The 20,924-nt window shown below is 40.0% G+C and overlaps 1 protein-coding gene across 2 annotated transcripts in view; it reads right to left on the minus strand.

Annotated features, from left to right (window-relative positions):
* Window positions 1-20,924, minus strand: part of LOC149804554 (uncharacterized) — a 59,068-nt gene that overhangs the window by 27,412 nt on the left and 10,732 nt on the right. For both annotated transcript variants that reach the window (XM_089941451.1, XM_089941443.1), the window contains exons 5-6: window positions 4,062-4,107; window positions 1,313-1,468 (exon numbers count right to left, since the gene is read on the minus strand). In XM_089941451.1, the coding sequence (XP_089797577.1) occupies window positions 1,313-1,468; window positions 4,062-4,107 (202 nt within the window). The remainder of the gene's footprint in view (window positions 1-1,312; window positions 1,469-4,061; window positions 4,108-20,924) is intronic.

The following is a 20,924-nucleotide window of genomic DNA, read 5'->3' on the forward strand; positions in this document are numbered from 1 at the left end:
TCCGGTTTTGGAAATCCGAATAAATTAAAAAATCAAACTATTTTCTGGAAAATGTATGAGTTCCTAATAAATAGAACTACATTATTTTGACATATAATGAAATAAAAAAACAGAAAGATTTTGAAACTTACAAACAATTAAATCAAATACAAACATTAAATCAAATAAGCAAAACAATATATATATATATATATATATATATATATATATATATATATATATATATATATATATATATAGCAAGTTAGCTTTGTATCTGGAGCAGGCGTCACATATATATACTTACAATAGGTCTGCATTCGATACTTTCTTAGTTCGTAGACAGTTGTCCCATGTATTGTGGGATTTGTGGAGATGTATACTTATCTATCTCTTTGACTCTTTGATTGATATAGTTGCGCAGTAAACAGTAGATTGAGATTTGCATTCTTACCTGGTTCCTTCATTATGATTTTATCATTCACTCAACTTTCAATAAAATCGCACATTCACTTTTATGGACAGGTCTGCACATACTGCGTGTGTAGGATATTTGTATTCGAGGATTTAAACAAGCTCGTTTGAATTTCAGATATATAAATTACTTTTGCAGAATCAATTACCACGTTATATCAAACCTGTCTGCTGATATCTTCAGATATTTCTTATTCGGAGTCAACAAAGGTATTAATCACGAAGTGGGGAAATAATCATTGTGAACGTTAGAGTTAGAATAGTCCACGTAAATCGGGATACTTGTCATATTTTTATCATATCTCTGGGTCCTTAATCATGTACGGACAATCATTAGTTCTTTCGTTAACCTTATCTCCGATCAAAACTTTATACAATTTATACTTAATATGGTAGGGCAATGTCAGCCGTTACAGTGCATTTTGTCATATTGCAGGAGATCCAGACTCGCTGAAACAGACGTCTGCTGTTATCCTGATGAGATGCCTACAATGAAGTATCGTTCATACAAATTACAAATGTCATTGCTGGGGATAATTGAACGGAAATGTAAAATTAGTCAGTCAAGTTTGTTGACGAAGATTAACATTATATATGTTTAACATAGCCCCTTCCCCCACAACATCCAGAGATTCGTAATGGAGCAGATACAAAGCAAATTAGAGCGTTCAAAATGAGCAAAGTACGAGGTTATTTCCTACTGGAGTCTGAATAACAAAAGTTTATAGAAAATAATCAAGGGCGAAACAAATTTCTTTGACCAGATATCAGGCTAAAGATAAAGTGTAGAATCCATGCCAAACTACCCCGTTACCCCATCCAATACAATATTAGTCCCAAACTACGCATATTCTATTACCCTGGTTGGTTCCATCTGTTGCCACTTGAGCGCGTTCTCTAGGACTGCCCAGTTAAAATGTTTGTAGATAAAATCTCTATATCGGGTGTCCCCTGTCAGCAACTCGGTAGCTGCCACAGCAGTGCCGAACGGGAAAGCGTGTTTCGTCTGTACAACCTGATAGGGGAAAAGCAAAGTTTGAAAATAATGAAGCAAATTGTCACATGGCTTTCACCGAGAATATTTGAGTCAACACTGCGATACTGTAGCGTAGCAGCCGGTCAAACAACCTGTAGTTCCTGTAGGGGCCGAAAATTCACGTAAAAATTGTATTATTGGCAGGGAGCCATATAATTAGGTTTTGCAGGAGTGGGGTGGGGGTGAAACAGAATTTCTTGCTTCGAAAATAACAATCAATGCACTCTTTAGTACCATATTTAATAGTTTTCAACCAGGTTGATACAATGTTAAATGAGTTGAAGTGAAGATATTATAACATATTGGCCTTCTATAGCCTCAACTATCGTAATCAATAATTTGACTTTGTAACACAAATTCGTTTTCACTTCTAAATATATCCATCAGTTAATTGTGATTTTGGATTCTATTTACTGTGTTGCTCTCTTTGAATGTTTTTTACATTAGGTATCACGGTACCAATTGTTTTTCCATAGACCTTAATGCTAATGTTTGGAGAAATAAATATATTTTCTATCCTACTTTAGCGTGCATGTCACACACTTTTCTAGAGAGCAGTGTTAGATTGTTAATTTGACAAGGACAAAACCAGGTACTCCATTGCATTTAAGAGAGATAACTCTGCTGGAACTAGACAGGGGTAAGAGTTATCTAGTCACAACAACACAGTTTCAGACATGTGTACCACATTTTAAAAAAATCATAAAAAATACAAAATATCATGTAGATAGGAATTAACATAACTCACATATTGCCAGGAGGCACAACTTTTTTTTAAAGCCTAACAGAAAGTACAACTCTTACATAATGCACCAATCACAGCTAATTTTGTTGTTTATTTCGAAATACAATGTTCCCTATACCTTAAGCCACGCCCACCTGGACTTGCACAATTGGTGCCGTTATACCATTAGCTAAAAGATTAAAATGAAATTTTCTGTTTCACCTAACTTTCTTTCCGTCAAAATTGTTTAGGTGAATGTGCATAGTTCAGCTGGAGAAAACCAGTTTCTAAGAAACAGATCAGTTTAGTAATAATACGTGTGCTATTTTATGCGTACTAGCCTTGCATAAGTTTGTTATATAAGTATTACATATGTTTCGAGCGTTTTAGCAAACAAATAAAATTCATTGGGAAAATAATTGTTATTGCACTTTCCCTTAAAATATATTATCTGAGATACTAAATGTTCTAACTTACATATCATTGCCATCAACATGTTCAGCAAGATGTCATTTAGTATATCCGGAACGGTTTGTAATATGTTTGGCCACTGAGTCGTGTCATTTAAAAGTAAAAAGTAATTGCAAAGATTAATAGTGCGTTCATTCGTAATAATGAACACAAAACAATGTGAAATAATTTTTCATTACTTCTATCATTGTTAAGACAGAAGGCAGTTGCAATGTTTACACGCAAGCTAATTATTTTCTAAAATTATGGTATGTGCTTGTAGTGTAAGCCTTAATCTAATTAGCTTTGAAATATCACCTGACAGTAAAAGTAATCAGATATTTCACGCTGGACTAGAACTGATATACACCAACAGCTGGTTTATGTTATACATTCACTAGGGTTTAAGTTCTATGGGAAATATACTCTAAGGGCAGTCTTTACTCCCCTCCCTAGCTGTAATGATGTCTTGTATTTAATAAATAGTATAAAACGCCTTCTGCAGTTATTCTTCAATAACAAATAACATTACAGTGCTCTATCGTTCATAATGATATAGATCTTTCTTCACTCAAGGAAGTTCTGGATATACTTCGAACATAATAGGTACGTCACTGAATGCATAGTTTGTAGAGAGTCATTGTATTGGGCCTATTTACCATACCACCTATTCGCAATCTTTACTTCTGACTCTACTCAAGCATGCGACTACTAAAATAATCTGTGAATATCATTGGTCCAGTGTGTGACTTGTTTAATATGAAACATCAGTTTACGATCTGTACGCTTGACTCTAATCTAGGTATAAGACTACTTTAAATAAAATCTTTGACACACTTTGGCACTTTAGTGACAACGTACATTGAAAACTATTAATTTTGTTGGGGGGAGTAGGGGGGCAGGATAAGAGTACGAGGAAGGTGTTTTCTTTCCATTATGTGCAGACCTAACATTAGTCTCATTCAGGCCATTTTTGTAGGCGTAAGAGACATTAACCATACATTTTCTATTTATATTTTTGTTATGAGCTCTTAAACTTTTTTCAGACTATATATACCTTATATCTGGGATGTTGGTTACATAAGCAGGAGAAGTAATTATGTTATATATTGTGATTGCATGGTAGAATAATTAGCTGTCTATCAAGATTTCATATATCGTACGCCCAGGAATACAAAACGTTCTTCCTAGTCATAGAAAGTTGATACAAACTGTTCATGCCATGCCATGCATGCAAACAGCTCAAATACGACGCAGTTAAATAGGGAATATTGTTGTTCCAAAATTTCTATAGGTATCTATATATGTCTAATGGAGATTGGTGATAATATTGGTCACATATGCTGGCATTTTGCTTAGAAAAAAAGTAAAAAAAATGTATAATTGCAAAGTACATACCTCAATTTGAACCTGTGAGGGGTCGATATTAGCATCTGCGGATATCCTGTTACAAATTTATGAATAGCTTGAAAAGATGCACATATATTAAAAACATAATTGACATCTTGGAAGGTATACGTCATTGTTTTGGAGGTTTTAAAGGAGATCAGTTGTTAAGCATTGGAATATTTAACTTTTGTTAAAATTGATATTTTTAAATAACTAAAGTTTACAAAGGTCCAGAATGACTTAAAAGTTTATAGGCAATTATTTTAATGCGATATCAGGTGTAATGGTCGTTTCATAAAATTATAAAAATTATAGCAAGTCACTAATTATACAAAAAGAATAATAGTTGTATTAGTGTTTAAAAGTAATCAAATGTGCAAATAGTTAAGATTAAAGAATCGGCAAATGAAATACACAAAGATAAGCTTAGGTGGATTAATTATGTATTGTAATAACTAAGATAAGAAAATTTTTCTGCAACGGTAGGCCTGCGCGCTGATTTAAAGATGCTTATAAGTCGTTTATGGTTGTCTAAGGTCCCTTACATTTGAACTCAGAGTATTTCTTCTGGGTCAATATTCTTGAATATAGTCCCAATCTATTTTGAGACGATTTTTCCGCTCTTCTTTGTGTTTTGTGATTTCTCTGACTGAGATTTACACATTTTCGGTCTTTTAGAAATTATTTATTTGTTGTTAAGTCGTTGTGTTTCATGCCAGCCTCTTGAAAAATGTCGCATATTATCCGCCAAGAACTTAACTGTGAGTCTTGGAAATACCTATTGTTAACTAATTATTTATTTGGATTTGGATGCACTGGAAACTTTAGTAATGGAAATCAACTGTAGAAAATATAAACTTGAAAACTCGTGCACACTACATATAAACGTAAACACTGCTCTGACATTTTGAGCAGCAGAGGGGGCGAATCCGACATTTTGTCCAATCGTTATTTTGCTTAATTATTACTTCTGCACTCAACGATCTAGTGTCGTCAGCGCCTGGTAAAAAAAAAAACGACGACGTCGTTGGGGGATCGTCCAAACGTCATTTGGTTTAATTAACACCTTCTGCGCGTCGATCCCCAGCGTCGTCAGCGTCCGGTAAGCACGTCGACGACCGCGTCGATGTCATTGCCCCCTCTGCTGCTAAGTGGTTATTTACAATGAAAATTATTTACAACTAACCGAATATTTGGTCAAGTCCGATACGATATCGTGTCCGAGGATCATGTAAATTTATCGTTACAAATCCATGTGGGGTCGACTGAGCATGACTAAAAAAGTTTCGAAAAACATTAAAGTCCATGTCACCGCCGCACCATGTCTGCCAAATATTTCGTAGCGTGTGTGTATCAACGCCGTTGAACACAGCAAGAATATTACAGTTGTCTCTAATTACTTTTGGAATCTGAGTGTATCGTTGAGTGACATATATCACGTCAGTGTTTTTATGCCTGCCTCTGGAAAATATCCTAGCTGGGTTTTTTTGATTGTCTAACATAACATCATCGTACACGACTAGATTGTTAACGTCGCCATCAATATCATCAATACCCGGTGCATCATTGATATCCGTAATAAACTCAATAACATTTTTTTTAGCGATCGCTGATGCATTCTCGTTGAAATCTTTCAACACCTCGTAGCATCGTTGATCATCTACGCTAGGAGCAACCAAATACAACTTATCCCACTTCATCCATCTCATTATTAAATTGAGTAACAATTGCGTCTTGCCGGATCCAGATGGTCCGATGATAATCATCCGGATCGAGTTTGGTAACGCTGCAACATGCTTAACTGGTTCTCTTGTTTTAGTCGCCGAAAAATCAATTATATTCATATCTCTATACATAAATTATGGATCTATATTGTGTGAAGTGCAGAGTGCGTACTGGCACAAATGATATGACAACCGCTACAACAAGAAATAACAGATCGGCCCTTACTGGCAAGTGTGTACAATGCGGTACAAAGAAATTTAGATTTATTTCTATTAGACCCGGAGATGTTTTAAAAAAAAGCGAGGAGGTGACATCGCAGCCAAATTGGCAAAACTCCCCGGAACACCGTGGGCAAAGTATCCAGGAGAAAAACACCTCCCAGGATATAACTACTGTGGCCCCGGAACACGATTAGATATTAGACTCGATGATCAAAATCAGCCCAAACCCGGTGAGTATCCAATAAACGCTATCGATAAGGCGTGTCATGCTCATGATGTTGCTTACAAAAGTAGCGATCTGCAACAGCGTCATATCGCGGATGTAAAATTAATTCACGCATTAAATGCTATTCCTGATCAATCCGTCAAAGAAAAATTAGCCTCATGGTTGGTAAAATCGGCTATGAAAGGTAAATTAATGATTGGAAGCGGAGCTTCTGGCGCTGGTAATTGAAAACGATAGCGTTTATAATAACAACATGGATTCCATCTATTATTCTCCGAGAGGATACTGGAAGGGGAAGGCCGCAATTGGTAAGCTTGCAAGCGCTGCAAAGGTAACAAAGACCACTGCGGCTAATTGGTTATCCAAACAGGCTATATGGCAAATCTATCTACCACCGCCTAAACAAATCAACTTCTCGCGCTTTGATGTCAGCGTACCTAATGAAGTTCATCAGGCTGATATACTATTTCTGCCGCATGACAACGGTTACAAATACGCGCTAACCGTAGTTGATGTTGCGAGTCGATACAAACAAGCGGAGCCGTTAAAAACAAAGTCGGCAACTGAAGTAGCCGCTGCGTTTGAAAGAATTTATCGAAGAGGCCCTCTGCGCTGGCCAAATCTATTACAAGTTGATCCCGGTAGTGAATTTCGCGGCGCTGTTTTATCAACGCTGAAACATCATAGCGTCGCGATACGACGAGGTCATACTGCGCTACATCGTGATCAGGCAATTGTTGAACGATTCAATCGGACTCTTGCTGAACGGTTATTTGGATATCAATACGCGAAGGAATTCATCCAAGAAAAACGATCTCGTGAATGGGTTAAAAGGTTGCCAGGTGTAATTGCAGCGTTAAATAACGAGATTACCCGAGCAATCAACATGAAGCCCAGCGACGCGATTAAATACGAGTATATACCCGGAAAATCAAAAATAAATAGCGTTTCCAAGCCGATTCTCGGCGATGTCACTGTTAGATATCTGTATGAACCAGGAGAGCTTGAAGGCGGTAAAAAAAGGGCTACTGATCCTATTTGGAGTGTTACCACACATAACATATCAACGATAACACGATCAACTGGTAGATCACCGATCTATAGACTGGATTCAACTGCTCCTCAGCGCGGATTTACACGCGAGCAACTACAAGTGATACCTAACGATACTCAATTGCCACCACGTGGTCTTAACTAGCGCCGTTGCGTCTATTGCACTCAAGACAGGTCAACCTCACATTGTTTTTGACATGACCGAGACTGTTATCGATCCTATCCACGGTAAATTGGCGAGTGTCTTTATCCGAATAACGCCAACTCATTATACAATTGCAACTCGCGCAGTGATTATTCTGTTGTTGTCGTAGCGAGATTATTAATTCGGCATCAATATCAAAACGCCGCTGTTTTTTTTTATCCTGTTGGCGGTAACCCGAGAGTTTTCTATCAATGACGCTTGCATCGATGGTGACTTTGTCGCCGGCTTCGTCAGTGACTCCGTCACCGGCTCCGTCAATAACAATTCTTCGAAGCTGATTTATCCTTCGTACTCTGGACACTGCAAGATAGACTAGATTCGACCATTCGATGCGATTATCAACTATCCAAACAATTGTGTCCGTGATGGTTAGTCCCTGCGAGGAATGTATTGTTGTTGCGTATCCTAGCGTCCACGGGGATTTATCAGCACGTAGCGCGTCCTCGACGACACCGATATCAACGAGCACGATATCATTTAGCACGAGAATTTGTTTTTCTGTCCGGCCTGGAATTTCAACTTCAATGTTCTGCCGCCGTGTGTCCGCGGGTCTATAACATAATGGCACTGGACGCGTTGGAAACTTTTCCTTATGCAACGTAAACAACTTCCGCTGAAGTGTGTCTCTGACTATCTTTCTACTCGCTACAATCAAATCGTTTGGTCTCCATGTTTCCCAGAATTCATTCAACGGCGTTTCCGGAATTACCTCGCGGATTATTTCACACTGAACTCTATCCGGCTGTAATCTGATTAGTTTTTTAACCTCGCGCAGTTGTTCATCAAGTGCTCGGTAATCAGTATCGGTTTCTTCATAATAGTCCACAAAACCCCTTAACCAATCATGTGGACCCTCGCCGACAAATGGTGGTGGTTGGCCATGATCTCCACACATGATTACCGCTGTATTCGCGCGCAGCAACCACTCAAGAAACATTTGTAAAGTATCTAACGAAACAGTACATATCTCATCCCAGATGATAATGTCGGGAATAAATTTTTCACCCATTCGATCAGGAGTCCACTCACCGCCGCTGTATCGAAAAAAGCTGTGATAAGTAACGGCGTCAACATTTCGTTGTTTTATCTCTCGCGCTAGTCTATGGGTCGGTGTAAGCACGATTATACTTGCCCGCGTTCGAAATAATTCAATTGCCCGAGTCGTCTTTCCTGACCCGCCACAGCCGCTTAAATAAACCGTCTTGTGTCTACAAATTGGATCAGAACACGATGGTGCATTAGACCATTCTGACAATTTATCACCGCGTAAGTAGTTGTTCTCAACGGTGACATCTGCTGACGGGGAATAATCGCGTCGTATTTCATTTTTAATTCTCCATGTACCCCAACTCTCGTCCGGACTAGTAAACTCGGCTACGTTTTCCTTATACGCTACGTCAACATAAAACGAATCAACGGCTACTCTAACCGCGGTATCGGGGAATCTATTTATCATCGAGAATAAATTGATAGCGGCATAACCCAGCATAGACGCCCTCAAATGTGTATACGCCGGGCTGTCTCCGTCGCTGTAGGTAACAACTGTACCCAACCTTGTTCCATTGGACAAGAAAGCTGTTTTGCAGTTCACGTATCTATTTTTTGCCACTGCGTCCTTGATTACGAAATCATATTCTGCGTCATCTATAATCAGCCGTGAGCAATATCGTTTGTAGTCGTGGTTTTTTCCACCTTGTGTAAACTTACCAATTATTCTTCTACCGAGATCTTTTGCCTCTCTGTTTCGTTGGTTAAATATCCTCCTGGACCATTCGATGATATATTCCTCGTCGGCATCAATGTTTTTTCTGGACTCGTCAATTATGCTATCTAGACGCTCCGGTTCTGGTAACCAGACTTCAGTCTGCGCCCGGTATGATATAATCGCGTCACTGACAATCAACGAAACTAGCATGCTACAATCAATCATATACCGTAGCAGCGCTATTGGCAACCACTTCTTTTCAGCCATGTGTCTACCGATCCAAATATAGCAACAGCGATGAAGTCCTGCCGCGAACTCAAATGATACTATGCGAGCGAATCCGGTTAAATCAAAATCAGGCAGTGGTCCATTAATAGCAACACGAGTCATTTCATGTCTGGGGTGTCCAAATCGTTTGAAATACTCAGCGGCGGATCCATACCCGAGAAAACTCGCTGGATAACAGGCAACCATATCAACCGAAATCATAGCGTCGCGGTTGTATTCAGTGTTCCATAGTCCACCGTGATAGTATTCCAAACAACTGGATTGTACATCCGGTAGAAATTCCTTGCGCGTTGGTCTCCACGCATTTTTCCTTGCTGCAACATGAGCTACAACCGATGGAATCGTAAAACAATTTGTTAGCAGTTGTTCATCATGCTCTTCAAATTCCATGGCGGTTTTTTTCATCCTGTTGTGAAATGCTTCAGTGCGATATAATTCACCGTTTGGTCTTACAAACTGATCAAAGGTATCCGCATCGTTTTCAGCGCTGCGAAGTAACCACATTGATACAGGGTCGTTTTTACACAAGTAGGCAATAGCATCAAATAGTTTCCTCTCCGCGAGAAAACCGTCCTCTCCTAAAAATTCCCCCGGGATATACTTTACTGTTCTATCCCGTGGAAATATTGTGATCGCGGGCGTCCATGCGTGTTCGTTATGATCAATAATTTTGATTGGGGCCCCATTTGATTTGTACTTTGATTCGTATAATACTTCACCGGTTATCGTTGTAACGGTTATTGGAAATCTCAACGACGTTTCTAATCTCGCTATGTCGCTGATGGTCGCTCCACGCTCTTTTACGGTTAGTTCCCACTGGTTGATTTTGCTACGTCGTAAATCAGTCAATTTGTTTCCTCGACATGCATTTGTAAAATGTTCTATTATTCGTTCTGCTACACAATTTATCCCCGTTGACTGTTTCATCGGTTTCAGTTTTCCGATATCAGGTTTCTTATTTAACGGGTATATTCCATAAACAACTGCTGTTTCAGGATACGCTCGTTCATAGTATGGTTTGTCAATTCCGGTTAACAACCCCGGCTTGGAGTCGCGGCTGACAGTGACTGTTTTCTTGTCGCTGAGAACTGGTTCAAATTTATCACGCATGATCCAATCGCCTGATTCCACCCGGACAATGAATTTTACTCTGAAGAAATACCTTTTACCGTCAAGTTGTGATATTATCATTGCTGCGCGGTTGTCGTTCATGGTAGCATCAACAACGCCATCAATTCGAAATGTTGACCAACTATGAGATGCACCATCACGTTTGAATTCATTGATACAATCGCGTATTTTATTTAACAGGGTTCTATCGTTTATTAACGCTTTTGGTGTGTCCTTGAGGACTCTATCGAGATTGAACTTAATATTTTTCCGGGGCTTAATTGCTGCTAATCTCTCGAACTCATCCATATAATTAAAACAAGTATTTAAATGAAAGAATATAGTATAATGAATCACTGCAAATGGTTGATGATTGGGTCGACAACCCCGTGCAATAAATCATGTAGAGGTGAATTCTGCGGATATCATTTACAAAGCGTTCGTAATGGTTCTCTTGGCCCCCTACCGTGCTTGGTTTGCCACGTCGGTGTAAGAGGAAAATCCCAGTTGTGTATTAATTGTGGCGGAAAGCGATACAGGGAACTAAAACGCTATTATGACAAACGAATTAAAAACGCCGTCATTGACCCCACCGCTGACTCCGTCATCAAAACCCCCCAAGACTACGTTGAAAGATTCATAATTAAACCAAATAATAAATTAGACAAGTAGTATTATTATACAAATGGACCAAGAGTTCAGACCTCACCCTGTGTTTGTTAATTACGAGGCATCTCGCGACGGTATTGTTAGAAACCGCAGACTGAAGAAGCCGGTTGGTACCGTAAATAATCACGGATACTTGCGATTTAATGCTGGGAAAAAAATCTGTCTTATTCACAGGATGGTGTATGAAGCGTTTAACGGACTGATCAACGACGGTCTCGTTATTGATCACATTGATGGATGTCCTCAAAATAACAGACTGTGTAATCTAAGAGCTGTTACACCGAGTCAAAATTCCAAATTTGGAAAAACAGGAGGGATGAGAAAGGCAAAACCCGTAAAGTCATTTGATACAATAACGCACGAGGAAAAAATATTTCGCTCTATGAATGCGGCTGGTAAATACTTCGATATTTGTAGTAAATCAGTTCTAGATGTTGCGGAGAATATAACTAAAACAGCGATCTCAAAAAAGACGGGTCACAGAATTCGATTTTCATATATAACATCAAAGGGAGATAACTCGTTTTGTGATAGCGTCGCATGACAAGAGTTATGTCCCTTGAAGTCCAATTAATGTTGCGATTAATTAATCATTTTACGATGAAAACTAATGAAATACACGCTATTATCTAACAGCTGTATTCTTTTTTTTAATGTTTTATTTGAGTATTTGGTTTCATTTAAATGCCGTGAAACACCATTAATAAGTATTTAAGGATTCAAACGATTCAAGGGAATTCAAATTAACACACACCTTGTGACTGACGCCGCTGTATTAGTCACTTTATATATAAGATGACTCGTTATAAGCCTGGGGCTTTCGAAAGCCAATTCAACTAATCAAAACTAACCCACGCTCTTGACCCGGGCGTGTGGTTGTCTTTTGTTCACAATCATGCAACCGGGTTAATTTAATTGGGTTGCTTTTGATTGGTTGAATTGGCCGTAGAGTTCCGCCCCGCCGTTTTATGTTTGTGTTGTCTTGTGCCGTCCCATCATCCATCAATCATTTCATTGTAAATATATTCATCCTTAATTAAGTACATGTAGTGATGTCCCCCAAGCATATCTTCTGGGCGGTCTACGATGACGTTTGTCACCCTAGGCCTCCCTCCCGGAGATGTATGCTTTGGGGTTCCAAGATGTGAATGTCCTTAATTAAGTATATGTATATGCCTGTAATCTGCCACAACACTCGAGTGGAGATCTACGGCATTGTACTGTCCATGTATGCCTGCAATCTGCCACAACACTCGAGTGGAGATCTACGGCATTGTACTGTCCATACAAAAAACGGGGTCAAAAATGACCCCAATAATTTTATTAAAATTTTTGATATTAGAAATAAGATGTTTTATAAGAATAATGAATATCGAAGACATCAATAATATATTAACTGAGATTTCAAAATTAAAAAATCAAGGAATTGAATTATCTGATGGTCTCGACAGTGAAAAAATATTATCCGATTATGAGATTATTAACGAACAGTCGAAACGGGGGCGTTTTACCCTGGCCCGCGAGTACTTTTTTATAAAACGATTACAACATACGATTAATGAGAACCTGTACCACAATGACGCAAATGCATTCATTGGACTATTCACTGCCGTTGAAATAATACGAAAAAAACTCGGACGTGTTTATGAACGACGCCGGGAGATTTCTAGTAAGATCAAAAACATTAGAAGGATTATAGACGAAAACTCCGTGGAGCCCCCGATGATACACTCGGCGGAAAATTAGAAAATTGCGGATCAATTTACAATAATGGTAGGTGAATCACTTACTACTCGGCTAGCCAGAGAGCGGCTAGCAGCGCTTAAAAAGTTCATACCGTTACGAGACAGAGTGAGAGAGAAACTTCAAACGCGACAACAAATGCAAACCGATTTTACTGTTGGAAGCGAACAACTCTTTGCCCCGGTAACTAAAGCGACTAAGGATGTTACAGCGGCAACTGTACCCGTTCTTGGTGCGCTTGAAAAGATAGCGGCAGAGACAAAACAAACAAAAAGGTCTTTAGAAACACTCCCTGCAAAAATAGCGGCTGCTACAACACGGAGGCCACCACCACTCGCTATAACCGAACCACAAGAACCTTATGTTACAATGGCCGACGAGGAAGAATTAGGTGCTACTGCGAAAGAACCAGAAGAAGAAATACCCGAAGAAACACCCGAAGAAACATCGAAAGAAAAAAAGAAAGAGGGAAATATACCCCGTAATGTTCTTAAAAAGTCCGCAATAGATCAAATTAGAGACATCGACGACGATGAAGAATTAGTTAATTTTGTTGCTACAACATCAACTAAGAGCATTCGAGATGAGTATATCAATGAAGGTTACAAGAAAAAAATAACCTCGACGGAGAACTGGGCAAGAATAGTGTATTTAGCGAGTAAACATAGAGAAGCATTACCACATCGTGGTGATCCCGATTACGATAAATTCCTCGAGAAAGTTAAGAGTAGAACACCAAAAAAAGGAAAAGGATACCCTGTTGGTAAAGAATCCTACGGCGTTACCTGCCCTAATAGTGTTCTCAGTGATATATCACGGCTAGAGGTACTAATTGGAGGAAAACGAGCCGGAAATAACTCTATGGAAATAATCAATGAGGCCGCTGATATTTGCAAGCGGTTATTTGCAGGCGGTATTATGGACATTAATGCATATCGAACGCTCATAGACGAACTCGTGGATGATTAATTGGAAAACTGGTGTTTTTAATAAGGATGATCATACACTACAACCATGATAAACCAGTACTCGTCTACGTGGTAAACTCGCGATTGCCTGTTTACCGCGCGTACTATGGAGATGGTCTCGGTAGCACCATTGCGGGGTTATTTACAAGAATGGCTCCAAAAGTAGCGCCGTTAGCCAAACAATTAGGAATGAAGGCTATTGATGTTATTCGTGATAAGGGTATTAGTGCCATTGGAGATGTTGCCGGAAAGGCGCTTTCAGCCGCGCGGGACAAACTAATGTCATTGGTGAAATTCAGGAGAAAAAAACAGAAACCACCGGTAATGCCATCAACGACAGTGATGCCTGCAAATGTCAGTAAAGTAATAAATAACGCCGTGGAAGAAAAATTAGAGTCGTTGGCGACGACTTCGCCATCCGCCGATGCGGCAACCAACGCGCTCATGAACGCGATAGCGGGGAGTGGTTTAAATTCAAAGAATTTACGACGAAAAAATCGCAATTGAAAACATCAACATGATAAATAATAGAATGTTTGCGCGTACCGCTGATCCCGCGTTTGATATGGACGCCCCAGTACGCAGGGATGATTCTGTCCGTGATTATCAATATTATTCTTATTATGCAGCGCAACCTGACCTACGATCGCGAATTGAACTTCAAGTCCAAGATACCAGTAAATATTTTTTGCCGTGTGAAGCGTTTATCGAAATCGAGGGAGAACTCGTGACAAATGCCGCCGATAATGCACCATACGCAGATGACCATCGTGTTCGAGTTGGCTTCGTCAACAACGGTATCATGGCGTTATTTGAGAGCGCCAGATATCTTATTGACGGGCGAGAAATTGAATCAATAGAACGCGAGGTTGATGTTGCAACGACGATAATTGGGTTGGCGAGATACTCGGATGATTATACAAGATCGGCGGGCCCATCTATGATGTTCGCAAAGGACTCCACCGATAACGCTGATCATATTCAGTACATCAACGTGCTGACACCACGAAATACCGCAACTGACCAGGATGAAGCAGCTAACCCAGACCGCAGAGCAAAACCAGGTGACAATTTCACTGTTATAAAAAGCACCAACAATGATTTCAATCTAGGATTCGCAACACGAGTAGGAATGTTGCAAGGACCACGCCGAAAGTTTTCATGCGCGATTCCACTCCATCACATATTCGGATTCTGCAGAAATGTCAGAAAAGTTGTCTATGGGGCTAAGCATACAATCGCGCTGACGCGAAGGGGCGATGATAACAATGCAATATGGCATGCTGCTGGCGTCACTGCCGGTAAAGTCATTTTAACTAAAATGGCATTGTGGATGCCGGTGCTGACTCCATCAGTTACCACGGAAGCACGACTGTTAGCATTTATGGAACAGGGAGGGAAATCGTTGTTGAGTTGGCTAGCGGTAACAACTGATGCTAAAGAGGATAACGTCGCCGATACGTTTACATGGCACCTAGCATCAAAACAGGGTGTTTCAGCCCCGCGTCATATATTCATAGCGCTACAGAATAGGGAACGATTGGGTAATCAAGAACGCAGCCATATGATATTTGATCGATTAGGAGTCATGGAAGTTTCGCTGAGAATAAACGGACAACAGGAACCATCCGAGGATATACAGCTTAATTACGGTGACAACCATGTCGCACGTGTGTATCATCGATTGCTGTCATATATGGGTCGTGATCAAAACGTCGACACCGGTTTGCAAATATCACAACTTGATTTTAAAAACCTGTATCCGATTTATTATTTTTCGCTGGAACATCTTGATTTAACGAGACAATCCGTCGTTGATATACACTTCCGAGCTCGTATAGCCCCGGCTGGTGTTAATTATAGAGCGGTTGCTGTCATTCTCAGCGATAAATCAATGCTGTTGGAAGGCGTTGGTGGACGAATGAGAATCGTTGATGCGCCAGTGGAAAACATGTAATTGAAAGCACAAAACGCGTTTACAATAAAATGTCGTATAGTGTCGTCAATGTAGAGTTGACTGATGGTCAAGTCAAGAAATTACGATCAAAGTCGGCTAAACAATGCGGGACCACAATAACGCTGAAGCCGTCGCAGATGGCGGGTGGTAATCATAAGATATCGTTGACGGCGCGTCAAATAAAACATTTCAATGATGCGATGAAGAATAAAAAGGGTGTTCAAATAGATTTTTCAGCCGCAGCAATTAAAAACATGGAAAAGACCGGTGGGATATTTCCGCTGTTAGCCGCGATTCCAGCGTTGATTGCCGCGGCCGCACCAGCAGTGGCTAAGGCGGCGGCGTTAGGAGCCGTTGGTACCGCGGCGGGAATGGCATTGAAGAAGGCAACCGGGAAAGGCTACAAAAAAAAACGACCCGTGGCCGGAAAGGGTCTAAGACTACCGGGAACCCCGTATTCATGGTACTCGGGAAAGGGTCTAAGACTACCGGGAACCGTTTATTGACTCGGGAGTCAATGACTCCTGAGTCTATGACTCCAATGTCTAATTTTGATTTAATAGATGCCGCAAACGCGCTAGCGATAAAAAACTTCAGAGGTGTTTTTATGAGGGATCAATTACCGGCGGCACCAAGAAATATTGAAACCGGCATAATTAACCTCGATGGGTCCTCCGGAGCGGGAACTCATTGGGTTGCATACGCAATTGATCCGCGTGCGATCGTCTATTTTGATTCATACGGGTTAGCCCCGCCGAAAGAGTTCATGCGGTATGTCCGGGCGTGTTCAGCCCGGGCGTGTTCAGCCCGGGTTTTTTATTCCACGCTGCCAACACAGCGATTAAGCGACCCACCGATATGTGGCCGCGAGGTATTGAACGTACTTGCGGAGATTTCATCATCGCGAAAACCACCTCATGTGGTTGTAAACGAATACACTAGTGGGGTCGTAGAAGCTCAACGGATTTTAGAGAATAACATTTACAATAATAATGATTGATATCTGGGGACGACCGGTTTCGGCGCTGAAAAAGCCCACGGAAACGCCCGCCACCGATGACATAAAAAAACTAATTGAGGATGAAATCGCTGATACGTTGAATTTAACAAGTGTTGACCCGGGCGAAATAGTTGTGTTTCAAGACCGCCAGGGTAAATTGAAATCCAGTAATGTGTCGCTGAATGACGTTTTAATACGACAGCGTGATGCCGCCGAGAACGCTATCGCGCTGTATACCAGCGACGGACGACTCAAACCGGGTGAAGATATATCGATGATAGATGGAAGAATAAGTATACTTGGCAACAGTTATATAACCATGTCGAATTCGTTAAAGGGTTTACGTGGTGAATTTAACTTTCATGGAGAACAGTTCAGGTCGATGCTAACGCGTTTCACCAATGTGCAACACATTGTCGATAGTTTTTTTCGGGGACCCCCGACGGCAACCGAACCAAATCTTGCAACAATAACAAATGCTATTTCGGAACTTATGGCGCTGTCGGCCAATTTACCACCGTTACGAAAAAATGTTAACAGGATCGATGACAACTTTGATAAATTCTTTGGTAAAAAAAATACCAAGCCGGATGAGATTACAATAACTATAAATGATATCACTGCGTATGGACAGGAAATAAAAACAATCAAAACTGATATTGAAGCGAACAAAAAAAGTGTAGACGTGCATGAACGGGAAATAGAAATAATCGGCGCTAATGTTGCAACGATCATAAATAATGTAGACTCGCATGGACGGAAAATAGAAACAATCAAAACTGATGTTGCAACGATCATAAATAATATAAACGCGCATACACAGGAAATAGGAATAATCAAAACTGATATTGAAGCGAACAAAAAAAATGTAGACGCGCATACACAGGAAATAGGAACAATCAAAACTGATGTCGAAGCGAACAAAAAAAATGTAGACGCGTATTGGCGGGAAATAGGATTAATTAAAACTGATGTTGCAGCGAATAAAAAAGGTATAGACGTGCATACATATGAAATAGAAACAATCAAACTTGATGTTGCAGCGAACAAAAAAAGCATGACCGAGAATACACGGGAAATAGAAACAATCAAAACTAATGTTGTAACGATCATAAATAATGTAGACGCGCATAGACAGAGAATAGAAACAATTAACACTAATGCTATAGCGAGCAAAAAAAGTATAGACGTGCATGAAGGGGAAATAGAAGTACTCAAAATTAATGTTATAGCGAACAAAAAAAGTATAGACACGCATATACAGGAAATAAATACACTCATTACTAGGGTTGCAGCGAACAAAAAAGATGTGGACACGCATATACAGGAAATAGGAACGATTAAAACTGATGTTGAAGCGATTAAAGACGGACTACCGAGAGCAGAGCAATTCAAAAAAATAAAAATCCCTCATGAGAACATCATCAACACAGTATACACAATTCGGCATGGATCATTCGATTGGACTCCTACACAGAATACAGTAAATATCACCGCAACTGTTAAGGGCATTTATCGATTGACACTGGTTTCAATGATGCAGTTTAATATATTATCGTCGAGTTCATCCGGGTTTAACAATACAATATCAACAATTATAGACAAGAACGCAACTGAACAGTTTACAATTTATGCCGTTGATAGAAATCTAGCCCGGGCAAACATTACATGGTATGTGGAATTTGCAGCGAATCTAAGTAATTAAAAACACTAGCTCTTTTAAAATAAAAATGACCACCAAGGAAGTTGAATCAGAGGTATCACCGACGTCACATCAATATCGATTCGATACCGCAAAAGAATTTTCCGCGAACTTGAAAACGCTTTCCGAACAATACCGTGTAAAAATAAAAAAATACCGTCGTAAAATAACCGCCATCGACGCGGTCGTGTACTCGGTGTCGGGTATAGTAGCTGGCGCCGGTGTTATTTTATCCACGGTGACCACGATAACCCCGATCGCTGTTCCAATCGCTGTCTCCGCAATGACAACAGTTGCTGGAGTTGCCAACGCAATCACTAGGAAGATATCATCGTGTTTTCAGAAAAAACTCAACGAGTATACAGTAAAACATCAAATAGTATCCGACGCATACTCGAAATTATCCGGGTTGATCTCGTTATCGATTGATAATTTGTTCGTATCCGATGTTGAATTCTCCACGATGGTCCAGTTATATAGCTCCGCGATGTCAAAAATCGAGGATTTTCAACTGGAAGCCGAAACCACCTGGTTGTTAAAATTAGACACTAAAAACAACGAATAATAATAATGTCGCTGAACCCCGAAGGGTTTCAATTACTTCAGCGGATCGCGGAGAACACCACTCCGGTACAAACAAATATGATATCAATAACGTCAACGAAACCCGAATTCAGTGTGAACTTCCCGTCGCCGGTTCCAGTGAAGGAAATAGCGCTGGCAAAATTGCGAGTATATCACAGTTGGCCTAATATTCGAGCGGACGCATTTAACGGACAACAACCTAATAACTCGCTGGTTTTTGCACGGAAAAATAAACCCGATGGGACCCCAGACTGGGAGGAGGTTACAATACCAACTGGGTCATACCAAATAGAGCAAATCAATAAGGAATTTCAACGCAGAATAAAATCGATCACAGGAAAGGAATCAAAAATCGCTATTACGGTTCATGAACCGACGTTATCATCGACGATTGAAATAAGCACACCGGGGTATATGGTTGATATTTATAACAGTTCAATAAGAACCATACTAGGATGGCCTAAGAATCCACCCGCGGATTTGCACACAAATATGCAATCGTATCATGAGATTAATCCCAGTTATCTGAATGATTTGTCTATTATAAGAAACACGTTATTACCCAGCGAGTTTATATTTCAAGACAGGAATACCATGCAATGGTTTTTTCCGTATAAGAAAACTCCTGAATTGTCAGCCAAGGTCACAGTTCGTTTAGATGATATCACTGGTGCGTTTGCCGAGATTAATCATTATTACCAATTACAACTAGAACAACTACGAGAGACAAAAGCACAAAAACACGTTGAGGTGTTAAATCAACTTATATCAGACATGGAATATATCAATGAACGAATCGTTAAAGTAATATCCGATAGCAGCGATGATAATAAACAAAAATTCCTAACCGGGTATAATATCACAGAAGCCGATTTACCCGATTTCAAGTTTCCAGGATACAACGCGCCAGAACTAAGAAAGTCTCTTAATGATTTTCTCGATCCATCAACTTATATCCTCAGACACGATAACGGAGATGGTGGTAGGCATATTGCTCCATACAACGTAAATATCGCATCGGTGATAGCAATCAATCTAGTGTGTGATGTTATCGAAGGGAGTTACCAGGTAGATACCAATCAATCAAATCAAGCTCAACAGGGGTATATCCTTTATTCATTTTCACCAACAGCCCCTCCGGGATTTTTAATCGTTGAGAATCCGATTAATCCGGTCTATATGCGATGCCATGATCGGTTTTTAACGAGAATTAATTTTAAACTCACCGATCAGTCAAATAACCTAATTGATCTACAGGAGGAGGAGTTAGTGATCACTCTGTTTGTAAGATCATTGTAAATAACCACTTAGCAGCAGAGGGGGCAATGACATCGACGCGGTCGTCGACGTGCTTACCGGACGCTGACGACGCTGGGGATCGACGCGCAGAAGGTGTTAATTAAACCAAATGACGTTTGGACGATCCCCCAACGACGTCGTCGTTTTTTTTTTTACCAGGCGCTGACGACACTAGATCGTTGAGTGCAGAAGTAATAATTAAGCAAAATAACGATTGGACAAAATGTCGGATTCGCCCCCTCTGCTGCTTTTTGTGACATTTATTCAAATTGTTCTCACTTAAAAGTCAGAATGGAAACTATATGCTGAACAGAAAAGGACATCATTCCAGTTGAGATTGTGATTACAGGTTACTGTATTATTTATTATGGGTCAAAACTGTGACATGTATGTGCTTATGATGGCACGATGTATTA

This window comes from Sinohyriopsis cumingii, chromosome 2, assembly GCF_028554795.1.
Source record: "Sinohyriopsis cumingii isolate HCF-2022 chromosome 2, ASM2855479v2, whole genome shotgun sequence".
Taxonomy (NCBI): Eukaryota; Metazoa; Mollusca; class Bivalvia; order Unionida; family Unionidae; genus Sinohyriopsis; species Sinohyriopsis cumingii.